The sequence below is a fragment of the Colias philodice genome, chromosome 16 (assembly GCF_061535455.1).
Source record: "Colias philodice isolate Cphi_HAF_F1 chromosome 16, ilColPhil1 Martin Lab GWU primary, whole genome shotgun sequence".
Taxonomy (NCBI): Eukaryota; Metazoa; Arthropoda; class Insecta; order Lepidoptera; family Pieridae; genus Colias; species Colias philodice.
Genome location: NC_143101.1, coordinates 9169264 through 9184903, shown reverse-complemented (window position 1 = coordinate 9184903; position 15640 = coordinate 9169264). Strand labels below are relative to the sequence as shown.

Sequence of the window (15640 nt, the reverse complement as noted above, 5' to 3'; positions counted from 1 at the left end):
AAGGTTAGAGGAACGGAGAGTTAAGGAATGTTCGTTGAGAAACTTGAAATTTTCTTTAAGATAGGAGGGGGTCTTAGGATCGAATAAGATACCGTATAATAAATGCAGCATATGAGTATACCGGCGAAAACGTATAGGAAGCCATTCAAGTTTTTTGCGGAAATTGGATACGTGATCGTATTTGCGGAGACCAAATACGAATCGGATGCACAGATTTTGAAGGCGCTCTAGAGAATCGAGTTGTTTCTCGGTTAAATCGGGATAACAGGAGTCGGCGTAATCAAGGATGGGGAAGAGTAAGGACTCTGCAAGGGAAATCCTAGTTGGTATGGGCAGGAAATTGCGCAGCCTGCGTATTGAGCCTGCAGCGCCAAACAACTTTTTGCGAACGACTTCGAGGTGAACCTTCCAAGTCATATTTGCGTCAAAGTGAATGCCAAGGTTCTTAACAGAGTCACTGAAAGGTATTGACGTTCCATCCAAAGTTAAATTATTCGGAATAGTGTTCCAGTCAATCTTAGCAGTCAATTTAGAGCTCCCTATAATAATACATTGCGTTTTTGCCGGGTTTACTAAGAGACCGAAGTTTTTAGACCACTGGTTGATATGTTCTAAATCATTATTAACCTGCTCAATAGCTTCAGGAAGTTGAGAAAGTGAAACGTGCGTATAAATCTGCAAATCGTCTGCGTACATATGGTAGGGAGAAGATAAATTGTCTGAGATAGAATTGATGAAGATGGAAAAAAGGATTGGAGACAACACGCTACCTTGAGGAACGCCAACAGTGATATTACACCATGATGATAGGTGATCATCGATTTTGATCCTCTGTCGACGTCCTTGGAGATAGCTCCGAAACCATTCAATTACTTCTGGAGATATGTTAAGAGAACAAAGCAAACTCAACAATATGTCGTGGTCGACGGTATTAAATGCGTTACTGAAATCTAACAGTGTGAGTAGAGTGAGTTGCTTGTTATCCATTGCGTAACGAATGTCATCAGTAATTTTAATAAGAGCAGAGGTCGTGCCATGACCAGGACGGAATCCGGATTGGAAAGGATTAAACAGGTTATGTTTATTTAAAAATAAACATAACTGTTGTTGGACAAGTCGTTCAAGGGTTTTAGAAAGAAAGGGTAGGACACAGATGGGACGAAAATCGGAGAATATGGATGGATTGACTTTTTTTGGTAGAGGAATGACAAAAGCTTCTTTCCAGGCCATGGGAAACTCATGAGAGGATAAGGATTCATTGAGAATATGAGTTAACACAGGAGCAATAATATCTAGGATTGGAATAATCATGTCACGGCCAATGCTGTCATTACCGACGGCTTTCGACGCTATAGACATAATGTTCTTCTTAACATCACAGACAGTAAATTGTTATACATGGATTAAAAAAAGAAGTCACTTATTTCATACTTATATTACTTTACAATAAGTCAATAGGCAATGCTTTATGTACTTCATCACCATGAATGCTACCATCAAGGTGTCCATTTCTATTTTCTACGTAGTTACTGTATTGCCTATAAATTGTTTTAATTTTAACGTTTCTCATTTTATCGACAAGCAATCCCTATCGTAAACGCATATCTTGCGGCTGTGCGGTGCTGTATACGTACGTCACTTACAATCTAGTGTGCGAACGAATAGTCGCTCTCAAATTTTTGTGTGATGACACGCACACAACGCGAAGTATTGTTTTTATTTTGTTTACTGTTGTGTGCGTAAATTTGTTATGAGACACAGGTTTCGTACTCAGCGCAAGCGATTGGCATCTCTCTAGATCTCTATGCTGAAGACTTTGTTTACTTGAACGCGCAAATATCAGGAACCACGGCCACGGGACCGATTTGAGAATTATTTCACTTTTGATAGTCCATTTATCGAGAAAAGCTTATCCTCTGGCTAAGACCAATAGGAGCAATGCAGGTAAAACCACAAGGCACAGCTAGTATATTTTAATTAAAAAAAAGCATAGGTATTATAGAAATGATTTGGCATATTGCTCGAACTAGTATATCTAATATTCTATATTCTAATATATCACTATCACTACATAGTATAAAACAAAGTCGCTTTCCCTGTCCCTATGTCCCTTTGTACGCTTAAATCTTTGAAACTACGCAACGGATTTTGATGCGGTTTTTTTTAATAGATAGAGTGATTCAAGAGGAAGGTTTATATGTATAATAAAATCCATTAAATAGTGGAGAAGTACTGTTATTTTTGAGGTTTCTAATGTGATGTCGTAAATAATTACATTTTTTTCCGCTTACATTGCAAACGCAGGCTGAACCCTACGAGTTTTATCAAAATAATGTACTAAGTATTATACACATTGAAAAGGTCTACAGAAAAGTCCGCGATGGTATATGTCTATCTCTTATGGATAACCCACAATAACTTTTTTTGTCATTTACTTTTTACGACAAAGAATGGCTAATTTTCGAAGCGATTTTAACCAATACAGCATTAATCCTTAACCAATGAGGATTAATGCTGTTTTTATCCCGGAAATCCCACGGGAAGGGAAACTATGCGGGTTTTCCTTAGCAAACGCGGGCGAAGCCGCGGGCGGAAATCTAGTAATAATAGGTATAAGAGCATGGATTTGCCTGATGAGTTCTCGAAACCTAATAAAATCCTAATATGTATAAAGATTAGAAATGTTATTCATTGATTTTTGTTATAAAGAAGTATATTAACTTATTACCAGATTGTAATTTAATACATATTTAAATGAGATTGAGAAAATAATTTTTCTAATATTTTTTTCTCGTTCTCTGAGCGTTGATTTTTTACTCTAATGATAAAAAAATATTTTGTATATTTATTTATCTACAAAAACAAATAGTCCGATACTACGATAGTAATCATTTCATTAATTTTAACCCTTTATAAACCCTTTATGCGTTTCTACCTAATTGATTTATTAAATAGTAGAAAAACATCTACAATACCAATATTATTACTTATTCATCCTATAAAAAACATGTTATCTATAATAAAAAGTAAATAAAATCGAATTTTCCGCAGATCAAACGAAGCAACCCGCTCATTCGAAACCAAAGCCCACGCATATGCGGCTTACTGCGTATTTTCAACTAACGTGAAATTAAATAACAATATAGGCTTAATCAATACATTCGCAAGTTATTTACGAGCTTTGCAAAATTGTATTGATAATTTATTTTTATAGAATGTCGATTTATAAAAAAATAATACGCTTTTTCACGAGAGCGACAATTTTTTTGCATTTTGCTTTTTATAACTAAAAATTTTACACGGGATTGTGATGAGTCTAAATAATAAGAATACAAAATTCAATAAAAATAACTCAAACAAATGAAAACAGAAAAACAAAACTATAATAATCAATTTTTAAAACGTGCTTACAAAATAATAAACTCTACATTGTTTCAACGTTATATCAGTTGCGTATATTTTGCAAATCCAATGTACAATAGCATACATAGGTAAACACTGTCGTTTACACGCCATAAGATAAATCAACGAAACTAAATAACATGTAAAAAATTCCCTATAGCAAAACAGTATTCCTCAATCGCTAGCCAAACAGCTACCAACCCGAATTTCATATCAGCACATGCACCAACAATTTGTAATAAAAAATCCAAATTTCCTCTACAATAAGGGCTAGTTCACGAACGTTGTGTCCTTATTACGCACTGTAACGCGATGTATTCTATCGATCCGCAGCGCTAACACGGTACGTGCGTCCTGCACCGCGGTCCGTGGCGCACTGAGACACGCGTAGAAAAATGGTCAATGATTTGGTATACAGATGCGGAGGTCGGTATGAATTTACTGTAATTAGCGATGATACACAAACGTCTTGGAGCTGTCAAATCGCGGTAGGTCAGGGTTGGACGCATGTAGGTTAGATGAGTAATTTTAACGATGTGGCTATGTGATAATTTCATGATCGTTACTGAGAAGTTCAGCAAGATTTGTAAAAAAATATGGGTTATTTTCTGACGTTGAGTACGAGTTTCCTCTAAAATCATGAAATTTTTTCTCGTTTTCGTTTTTGCTCTACATTTTACAAGACAAACTTATTATTTTTGAAGTTATTAAATTATATACTCAAAGTGGGTTACCTACTTATCTCATTTCTATTCAACGTATTTGTGATCTATTCTAATTCATCAAGTTCCTGCAATCATTATTTATACCGTGAAATATGCATTACCGCATCTGCACAATAGCGTAATCTATGACAATAGATTACTATTTAGCAGAGCGCTAAATCGACAGACGTACGTGCATCCAGCGTTGTTTATAAATAAAGCATCACCAATCTTGAGATAATCGATGTTAGTTTAGGCGAATATGCGTTATACAGGGTGTACCAAAAAGTAGTGATGAACGGAAGCTGAGAGGTAGAGGACCTAGAGGGCTATCCGAATCACCCCCATGTATGTTATGCGATTTTTCGTATTTTCGGAGTTATTACGTTTTTTTCAATTTTTCACCTATCGCCGAGTACGATGATATTTTCACTCATGCTGACGTCAATGATTGCGGAAGATGCTTGATTTTTTTTTGTGTGCTAAGCTGAAAGATAGGCCAATTTAATATGGTAACATTTACTATCGTTAGATCTTTGAATGGAATAAAAAAAAGAATTAAATGGCACGAAAGATAAAATTACCCAGTATGTTCACCACTTCAAGGGCCCGTAAAAAAATAAAATCACATAAAAAAAGTATTCCGTTTGACTTTTAAAAACTTGCTCTATCTATCAGATAGCTACCCTAAAAATTTCATTTAATTATTGAGAAGGCTTCAATCGAAAAATTTAAATCTAAATGTGGTAAGTGAAAAAATTGAATTAACATGATGATCATTAAAACCAATAAATAGGTGTTTAATTACCAGAAATTTTTAAAATAACCCCGCTGTTGCTCAATGCAAGTGCGACATCACCGTAAAAAGTTGTCTTTTAAATGTCTGAATACCCTTTTATCATTTTTAATGGTTTCTTCTGCTACTATGAATTTCCGGGTTATTTCGTCCAAATTGTGGCAGTCTCTCGTCTTTGTAGTATCCCCACGGAAAAAAATCAATAGGGTTTAGGTCGAGGGACCGTGGAGGCCAGGCTTTAAGGCAGGCGTCACCGGCGCATGCGCAGGCTGCAACGACCAATCCATCTTTCAGGGTATCTTTGCCCTTTAGCCTGGCCTGCACGGTCCCCGGACATAAACCCTATTGATTTTTTTCCGTGGGGATACTACAAAGACGAGAGACTGCCACAATTTGGACGAAATAACCCGGAAATTCATAGTAGCAGAAGAAACCATTAAAAATGATAAAAGGGTATTCAGACATTTAAAAGACAACTTTTTACGGTGATGTCGCACTTGCATTGAGCAACAGCGGGGTTATTTTAAAAATTTCTGGTAATTAAACACCTATTTATTGGTTTTAATGATCATCATGTTAATTCAATTTTTGCACTTACCACATTTAGATTTAAATTTTTCGATTGAAGCCTTCTCAATAATTAAATGAAATTTTCAGGGTAGCTAACTGATAGATAGAGCAAGTTTTTAAAAGTCAAACGGAAAACTTTTTTTATGTGATTTTATTTTTTTACGGGCCCTTGAAGTGGTGAACATACTGGGTAATTTTATCTTTCTTGCCATTTAATTCTTTTTTTTATTCCATTCAAAGATCTAACGTTAGTAAATGTTACCATACTGAATTGGCCTATCTTTCAGCTTAGCACACAAAAAAAAATCAACAATCTTCCGCAATCATTGACGTCAGCATGAGTGAAAATATCATCGTACTCGGCGATAGGTGAAAAATTGAAAAAAAACGTCATAACTCCGAAAATACGAAAAATCGCATAACACACATGGGGGTGATTCGGATAGCCCTCTAGGTCCTCTACCTCTCAGCTTCCGTTCATCACTACTTTTTGGTACACCCTGTATGTGTTTGAAGATTTATAGAGCATCTGCTTGTTTATGTAGAGGTGAATTTTTCATTTGTTATTGAAAGATATGTTAATAAACAAAAAAAAACTCTTCAGCTTTATAATATTAGTATAGATATGCATGTTTGTAGGGTTTTTACGCATGAAATTTTTTTGAACGACACTCTTTATTATTGTCTGATAAACTACCAAACTAGAGGTATTGTCAAAATACATAATTTAATTTACTATCGTTTCGGAAAATAGATTCTACTACAGCAGTTACCATTTTGGAAACCAACGATGTTACTACCTACCTTACGATCTACGCACAAATAATTTTTTACCAATTTTCATGTATGTACAACCTTTCTTACCGCGCACAAATATAACTTTACCAATATTTACAAGTCTTGATTTTGATGGTGCTATTTTTTTGTACAATTTTGAACAAAATTCTAACATAACTTGGGAGCTCAATATTCCGGCCTACCTTAATTTTAAACATTACCATTTATCTTCTAAGTAGATACCCAATTAAGTAAAAATATTTCCCAGAGCACGCATCCCATTTGTTAGAGCCAAGTAATTTGTTCATACTTCCTTTTTTACTTTGCGTAACTAATATATTGTCTAGAAAATACGTTTGTAGAGCAAATTATCATGTTTGTACAAAATTATCATGTTTGTGCATCTTGGCAATAAAATAGTTTTGACATAACTTTCTTAAAAAGAACATATGAGAATAATAGCGTTTTATTTAAATCTGATACATTTTAAGTTAACGATCATAATGCAACAGTGCTTACAACAGTAATAATGATCAGACATTTAAAAACCATGGTTTGTGATTTTTATTCATGTTAAAGTTTAGTGAATAAAAAAGGTAATAAAATGAATTTTTGGTAACAACAACCGAAGTTACAATCGTTGGAAATTGAAAATAAAAGGTGCAAATATGTTGGTAACGAATGCAAAATTATATAACGTGAGGAACGGGTAAAAGGAAATATTCATATGCTGCTTCTTTTATGTGTACAATGTACATACTGCTATCTTATCTTCTTCTTCTTCTTATATATAAAAATGAATCGCAAAATGTGTTGGTAAGCGCATAACTCGAGAACGGCTGAACCGATTTCGATAATTATTTTTTTATTATATTCCTTGAAGTACGAGGATGGATCTTATGTAGAGAAAACGTAAACATGTACCACGGGCGAAGCCGGGGCGGACCGCTAGTAGTTAATATTTAACACAATTAAGTGCATAGTTAAAATTTCCAGTAAGGTTAAGACCCGCCTAGCCCCGATCCAGTAATTCCTTTAGTTAAATAAACTGGTTTACATTAGAAGATAGCGAAGGCTTCGTGGTAGACCCGATGTCGCCAGATTTTGTTAATGTCGTAAATCGTAAACGGGACGTAAAATCAATGTTGGGGTGATTCCCGTTTGTATATCATTATTTTGGTTATTCAAAACTTTCTGATATGACAAATCTTGTGAACAAATTCCAAAAAAGATTATATTTTAATTCGGATCGGTTCAAACATTTCACCAAGATAGATGACAAAGCGTTGAAGGATAAGATAGCCGTAAGAACTTTCAACGTCATAATATGTATAATACCGACTATAGCTGTTGTAGTAATATAGAGTCTATAGTACTAGAATAGAAAATCCGCAAACTGGTATGCCATATTACACAGCTCACGCAACATTCTCCAACCCATACTTAGGAAAGTTCTGATGTGAGGTAAAAACTATTCAGCAGTTCAATTTTTGGACACCAGATGTCACTGTATGATGTATCTAGCACATTTAAAGTCGTTACATGTCATTTTATCATTAGTCATGAAGCTCGAAGCCCGTTAATTGCGACCTTGAACTACACTAAATGCCGTAATGATATTTATCGAGAAACGTGGAAAAATAAGGGGATATTTACGAAAGTGAATAGGAAGTAATTCTTGTACGAAAATATTAATTGTTTGTTAACATGCTTATGCTGAAACCTTAATATATACAGGGTGTCCCACCGTTGGTATACTAAGCTCAAAGGAGGTTATAGTTTTGCATACGCTGAGTACGTAAAAAATACTTATAAAATTCCAGACGCATTTTATTTTCAAATAGATGAATTCTTAAAACTCTATATGTACACCCCTAACAAGCAACCCGCCCAACTATGCCGCCCGCACGTGAGCTTTCTTTTAAGATTATTTTTTCATTAATAAAATGCTCACAGTAGCGAAGCGGTATATGCCGGTTGCGCGAAGTGAGAGAAGAAACCATGGATTTTAAGGAAAAATTTAGCAAAAAATTTTTGACGTAATTTTTTTGTTTAAGTATTTTTTACGTGATCAGTGTATGCAAAACTACAAGTCCCTTCGCGCTTAGTATACCGATAGTGGGACACCCTGTATAAATCTCGTGCCACAATGTTTGTCCTCAATGGACTCCTAAACCACTTAACCAATTATAATAAAATTCGCACACCATGTGCAGTTCGATCCAACTTGAGAGATAGGATAGTTTAAACATGTAGGTACCACGGGCGAAGCCGGGGCGGACCACTAGTAGTCTTAATAAATAATAATCTAGAATATAAATCGACTTATATAATTCGAACTTTTACAACTTTTTCAATACGATATGGATCGAGAACGTCGGTTAAGCAGTTGAATCCTTGCGAGCGAACTTTAATGCTCAATCATAAAGTTTTTTCAATGATCCAACCAACTTTATGATCACACCATAAACGCGTGAAATGTGATAAAAATCCTATAACGATTCTTATAATTTTTGATGTGTTACTATGTGGAAGATATGAAAAATACATCTTTTCATACTTTGCAATATATTTACACTTAGTCAGAGTAAAAGATATTAAACACCATCTCCCACTTTGTACCACCAACTTTAATCTTACTAACCTACTTCTTTAGCCTATTCTTTATTACACGTGCCTTAAAATCAGTCTTAACTCTTACCAACCTATTTCTACACCCATTACGTGGAAGTATGCATTAAAAGACAAAACATTGACGCATCAAGATGCTTTTAAAACTGAGATAAAGACAACAGCCATTTTTTTTGCCATTTGACGACGCGGTTGGCGCAGTGGTAAAGTAACTGCCTACTGAGCCGACGGTCCCGGGTTCGATCCCCGGTCAGGGCAAATATTTGTGTGATGAACTCAATTATTTGTTCTTGGGTCTGGGTGTTATTACTTATTATCTATATATGTATTTATAATATTATATTTATCGTCGCCTAGTACCCACAACACAAGCCTTAATTGAGCTTACTGTGGGACTAGGTCGATTTGTGTAATAATGTCCTATAATATTTATTTATTTATTTATTTATTTATTGTTACCGATTCAATACTGTCCTGAGGAAATTGACGTGAACGGTCAAAGGTCAAATAGATCGCATCGAGATTGCTGAGCAGAAATTAAGTTATCGGAGAATTGGTTACTTTGACGTTGTAGTTTGTACACTGGCTTCGTTAGAATCGATAAACTGAAGTCCAAATTACTATTCAAATATGCGGCCTAAGAATAGGAGAGACTTGGTGTGTGAAATGTCATTTCGAAAGAACGATTTACTAAGTCCTTTACGCTGATTTATTTTATATTGCCTAACTCTTACATACAATTAAGTTACCTTATTTATTGGTTTGAATGAAAATCTTTGACGCTTAGGGGCTAGGTCTCACTTATATTTAGTTATACATATCTCGTTAGTAACTAATACTTAAACTGAAACATTTGTTTCACTAGACTTGTTTTTAAAGCGATTTTGATCAGATGCCTTTTTATAGATAGAGGTAATTGATCATATAGGTTATAGGGTCATATCAGTGATGAACATACAGAACAACAACTTTTTAGCATTCATATATTCAATTCAGTCGCAAGAAATTGGGACAGAAAACGGGTTTGCTATGAAGTTATTATAAATTTATGTTATCAATAATACTAACCCTATTTTAATAGGAACTAGATATATTTACCCTGTGTGCCAATGTCAGAATTAATATAGAAATACTAATAATCCTAATTCAATTTAATAAAATACGCTTGCATTTCCAATTGCAGATGTGGAAATTATATGCCCTTACAATTTCATTAATTCCTCGAGTAAGCAAGTAAAACAAATATACATCTAGATATTATTTTGTCTTCTTTCATGAATTTGTAGGTTTCATAGCTCGTCTGATAAGGGCACATACACCAATAATTATTATTGTGTGCAATTTTAACATACGCATCGAGTGATGACGTCACTCACTCAATCCATTTTTTTTTTTTTTATTGGTCTACAAAACTGGTTACAAATGTTTGTGATTTATTCTATTAACTATGTACTATCATGCAGTTGATTTATAACCTTCTGGATGTAGACACAGCATGCAAATTTACAAATTTTAATTGGATACCTTATCTATGTATAACAATAATTATAATAACTATTTATTTGATGAAACCATACTAATATCATGGACTAATAAATATATATTTGTCTATGCTAATATTATAAATGCGAAAGTAACTCTGTCTGTCTGTCTGTTACTCAATCACGCCTAAACTACTGAACCAATTTTCATGAAATTTGGTATGGAGATATTTTGATACCCGAGAAAGGACATAGGATAGGTTTTATCCCGGAAATCCTACGGGAACAGGTTTTTCTTTGAAAACGCGGGCGAAGCCGCGGGCGGAAAGCTAGTAGTTAATAAAAAATACATTAAGAATAAAGCTAACAATCCGTACCCGTTAGATTATACAAAGTCGGCTAATTTAGAAACCGTTCGACATTCCGAAATAGACCCATTGCAGCGATTAGCCCAAATTCGGACGTGGACAGTAGCCTAGAAACGGAATCGGTCGATATCGGAAATAGATTCGCGGCCGTTATTATATCGAGAGATATGGTAATAGGTATAGCTGCTAAATTTTGGTCAATGTAGTTTCAATACTATTAATTGTATTCAAATACATACATTAACACATACGAATGAAGATATACCAGTAATGCTATAGTAGCATGATAATTTTTTTTTAGTATTTATTTTATTTGAAATGGCTGCAAAGAATAAGGCTTTTTCTCGATGTTGTTGTGGTGGACTGGTGTAAGAGTCCAAAAAGAGAGAAAATTTTTAAAGAATAGAAAACCTCGACCCTGAATTGGGAATTCTGTTGCGTAAATATATTGCCATACACACATTTACGTTTCTAATATACATAAAAATCCTTAACATTAGAAAACTGCGTTCCAGAAACCGTTTCATAGTGGTGATTTAAGTCAACAGCAGCTCTTTGTTTGTTACATTGTCACAATATTTTATAGGTACCCAAATACATAAAAAAAGACGTGTGGCACTCGGGGACTGCCGCGGTAAAGCTATTGCATAGCATGCCTTCAAGCCACACCTCCGAGCCCGTCGGGGTGGGGAGCGTGAGGTTTTTTCGTTACGGAATTTCTCGATTCGGTCCCCGCGCTCAAGGCCCGCGATAGAAGCTATGCAATAGCTTAAAACTTGGCATATTTATTATTAAATAGATTATTAAATTTTACGAGAGTGAGATATAACGGCCACAGGAAGAATTATCAAAAATTGTTCCTGAAACGATATTTCCACACCTATTCAGTTACTTCATATCAACATAAACCAATTAAATAATCAGTTAGTCGATAATCTTCTGATAAAAGCATTCATGATATCAGTTTTATTGTGCGGAATCCTGAAGGCTTTGACCGGCTTGGTCATCGACCCTTTACTATACACTAGGATTCAGGAATAAAGGTTGAGCGAGCGCGGATAGACTTGCCAATTTATAAACTTAAGAAGAAGGGAATGAAAGAAATTATAGAGAAGATTAGAGAAAACACAAGTTTATGCATTCATTAATGAATAAAAAATACAATAAGGAAGGAATTTTGATAGTGCAGGAGAGGAATTTTTATAAGTGAAACAATTAGTATTATTAATGAAATAAGAGAACTAGTAGATACTAACTAGTAAGACGGTAATCGACCGTAAGTTTTATTAAAAATCCATTTTCTACTGTATGCATGCTCCAGCATGAAAAAAATATAGTACTTACCTATACAAATAATTTTAAAAATTTTGTCAGTATTCTGTGTACCGCAATTTCAACGGTGTTTAGAAACAAAAAACTAATTAATATTACCATACGTTAGCATCTAATCAATATATCGTCAGCTAATCGAGCAGCAACAAGAACAACAGAAATAAATCACAAGTTTAAAGTGTTAAAGTGAAATTTAATGGGGTTAAATCTTTACACCATTCCATTTTGTAAACTTGGCTAAGCAACTACTATGGTTATCACTATTTTGCCTACTTGTCTTTATAACAAAACGAATTCTCCTATTTCCTATCTAGTATCTAATATAAAACCCTTTTTCCGCTGTTTCACCGATCGCTGTAAGTTTGAACCTTTCCGACCCTTTCCCGTAACTTTTATGTGCTCCATAAAAAGATCCCAAATTGATAGTTTCGGATTTTGTTGAGGTCGTGTCTCAAGTGGGCATAATAAAAACATTATATTAACTATGTGCATTCTTATTTCTTATACTAGTTTTCCTTCGTGGCTTTGCTTCCGTGCAATTTATGTTATCATAATATATTAGTAGTTGATTCTATAAATTTTCACCTACCATGGGATTGTTTTAAGGTTGTTTACGTGACAAAACAACATTAAAACATGAAACGTATTGAAATAAAGCAGTTGGTAGTAGTTTAACTAATTTCTAATGGATGGCAGCACTTTATATGTAGGTGTTCATTCTTTAACGTTCTTGCTGAATTACTATTGCGTTCAAATAGATATCCTCTCTAAATAAAACAATTGCTGCTGTTTACAATCATACTAAATTATATCAAACATACTTACACATTTCATTAAGTCTAACGACGGTGGAAAGAGAGAAGAAGCAGGTTAAAGTGCTCGGACTTTATTTTAATTAAAAAGAGATAGAGTATATAATTATATCAGAATTATAAAATTTGTCGAAAACATTCCAAAAACGAAATAACCTTGCTATCCAATCCCAACTGTCCACTTATGTTTTTATTACTTTGTACAATAAAATATTAAAATTCAATCATCATAAGCACTCACCTAGGTCCAGGATCAGTCTGCGATTCTGGTTCTTCATCAGCGTCATAGAAATCGTCTTCACCCTCCGATGATGAATATGAAGTATCAGGCACTAGGAGTGACATCGCTTGCCCTGGTGATAAGTATATTTATTTTATACTGCTCCTTCGGGTCGATATTAAAAATATTTTTTTTATTTATTCCGTTTCATACATCTTAATAGTTAAAAAAAGAAATTGGTTGTCTGTAAAGTCGGTTTACTGACGATAGTTGAACGTGACAACGTTCTATTGTGCTTCTTTGTCGCTCGTTCCGCACTTCAAGCCTTACATGGAACGCCTCAGAGCGAGGTAACGCCGCATGAGTCATGTTTTTTCGTGCGTGCAGCCGGCTCTATCGAATTATAAGACGTTGTCACGTCAAAAAACAAACTAAAATACACGATTAAGGGTGCTTTTTCACCAATAATGTGCGAGAATATGTAGCGAGGAATGTGATCGTAAATAATCAATCGTATCGAGCGCTAAAAGTATCTTTAAATAAAACCAACTCGAATGTCCCAAGATTTTATTTAGAAACTAGCTGTGCCCCGGATTTACCCGAATTGCCCCGCTCCTATTGGTCTTAGCGTGATGATATATAGCTTATAGCCTTCCTCGATAAATGGGCTATCAAACATTGAAAGAATTTTCCAAATCGGACCAGTAGTTCCTGAGATTAGCGCGTTCAAACAAACTCTTCAGCTTTACAATATTATATAAGTATATTATATAAGTATATATTAATAAAATTTATTAGTATACGGCATATATCCTTCCTACTAATTTATAAATGCGAAAATTTGTCAGGATGGATGTGTATGTGTATGTTTGTTACTCTTTCACGCAAATACTACTGAACCGATTACAATGAAATTAATCACACATATAGAAGGTAACTTGGATTAACACATAGGATAGGTTTTATCCCGGAAATCTCACGGGAACATAGCCGCGTTACAGCCGCGCTGACAAGCGCCGGTAAGCGCTTATAAGTTTCCAGCTTTCTTTCTGATTACGGCCTTAAGCTAGTATAACAGAATATTTATAATGAATAATTTCTTCTTTTTTAATAATAGAACATGTTGTGTGGTCGTAGTGAATTTTAGAACTTTTTTATATTAAATCATGTATGCCTATTATGTTCTTATACAAATAAAATAAAAAATATTATAATACATACTTGGCGCGTCGATATGGTCGAGCGGCGTCATCGGCAGCGGCGGCAGCTCGCGGCACTCCGCGCCGAGCTCTACGCGGGGGGACAAGTCTATGTACAATGTGCTTTGTTTATAATATTTATTAGATATTGTGTATTATATTTATTAGTAAATGAGTAAACTCCTCCAAACTAATAATATTAAATATTAGTTTGGAGGAGGTTTTAGTCGAAAGACAGGCAGGATACTCATTAGACTTAGTTTGAGTTTAATCTATTTTCTTGCATAAAACCTTTCATTCAAGTGATATTAAAATTATAGCATCAAAGTGAATATATGATTAAATTTGTAAAGAAAAGAAAAAAGTTGATCACGAGGCGGGATTCGAATTCAAGTATTTTGCCAAGTTATACATTAAAACAACGGATAATCCGTTGAGCCGGAAATATAAATCTTATATATAAAATTATCGTGTCACAATGTTAGTCTGCATACTCCTCCGAAACGGGTGGACCGATTCTCATGAAATTTTCTGTGCATATCGGGTAAGTCTGAGAATCGGCCAACATCTATTTTTCATATGTACCACGGGCGAAGCCGGGGCGGACCGCTAGTAATAATATAAATCTCACCTATTCTTTTTGATATTTTAGTTTTGTAGCATTTAAATGCTTGATAAATATACATAGAAAAAATTCGATCACGAGGCGGGATTCGAACCCGCATATTACGCCATTCCAAGTCGACCCTTTTGACTTTCTATATACTTATTCTTTTTTAAGCTTTTATTAAGGTAAGTAATATGAGTTATTTACCTTCTTTGATATGTGCTTGCGATGGATTCGTTGGTCCTTGATACACGCCATTTACTGGATTTACCGTATTCTGTAACAAATAATTTACTGTAATAAATTTTATCACTACATATTATAAGATAAGGTCGCTTTCTGTGTCACTGCGTCCCTATATATGCTTAAATCTTTAAAACTACGCAACGGATTTTGATGCGTTTTTTTTAATAGATAGGGTGATTGAAGAGGAACGTTAAAATGTATAACTTATAAAGTTTAAGACACAGCGGGCGAAGCCGTCGGCGGAAATCTAGTTCAGTTTAAGATCCATTATAAGCATTACGTCCTTAGGTTTTACTTATTACTCATTTCTCTAGAAAATATTATACTAAAAAAGAAGATCTATCTGTCTATAACACTCTCACGGCTAAACCACAGCAACGATTTCGTTGAAAATATTAAATGAAAAAAGCTAAAGAAAGTGCCCACAAAATGTTAAAACAGGATATAAATGTTTTGCCCGTGGTTTTATCTGCAGGTGAAACCGCGCGGCACAAC

At 34.6% G+C, this 15640-nt stretch overlaps 1 protein-coding gene across 3 annotated transcripts in view; it reads right to left on the bottom strand.

Moving 5' to 3' along the window:
• The window catches only part of LOC149481887 (oxysterol-binding protein-related protein 9), a 68699-nt gene that overhangs the window by 28741 nt on the left and 24318 nt on the right, over positions 1-15640 (bottom strand). For 2 of the 3 annotated variants that reach the window (XM_089705063.1, XM_089705061.1), the window contains exons 6-8: positions 15107-15176; positions 14315-14401; positions 13115-13226 (exon numbers count right to left, since the gene is read on the bottom strand). In XM_089705063.1, the coding sequence (XP_089561189.1) occupies positions 13115-13226; positions 14315-14401; positions 15107-15176 (269 nt within the window). The remainder of the gene's footprint in view (positions 1-13114; positions 13227-14314; positions 14402-15106; positions 15177-15640) is intronic. The other variant, XM_089705062.1, reaches the window with a different exon arrangement.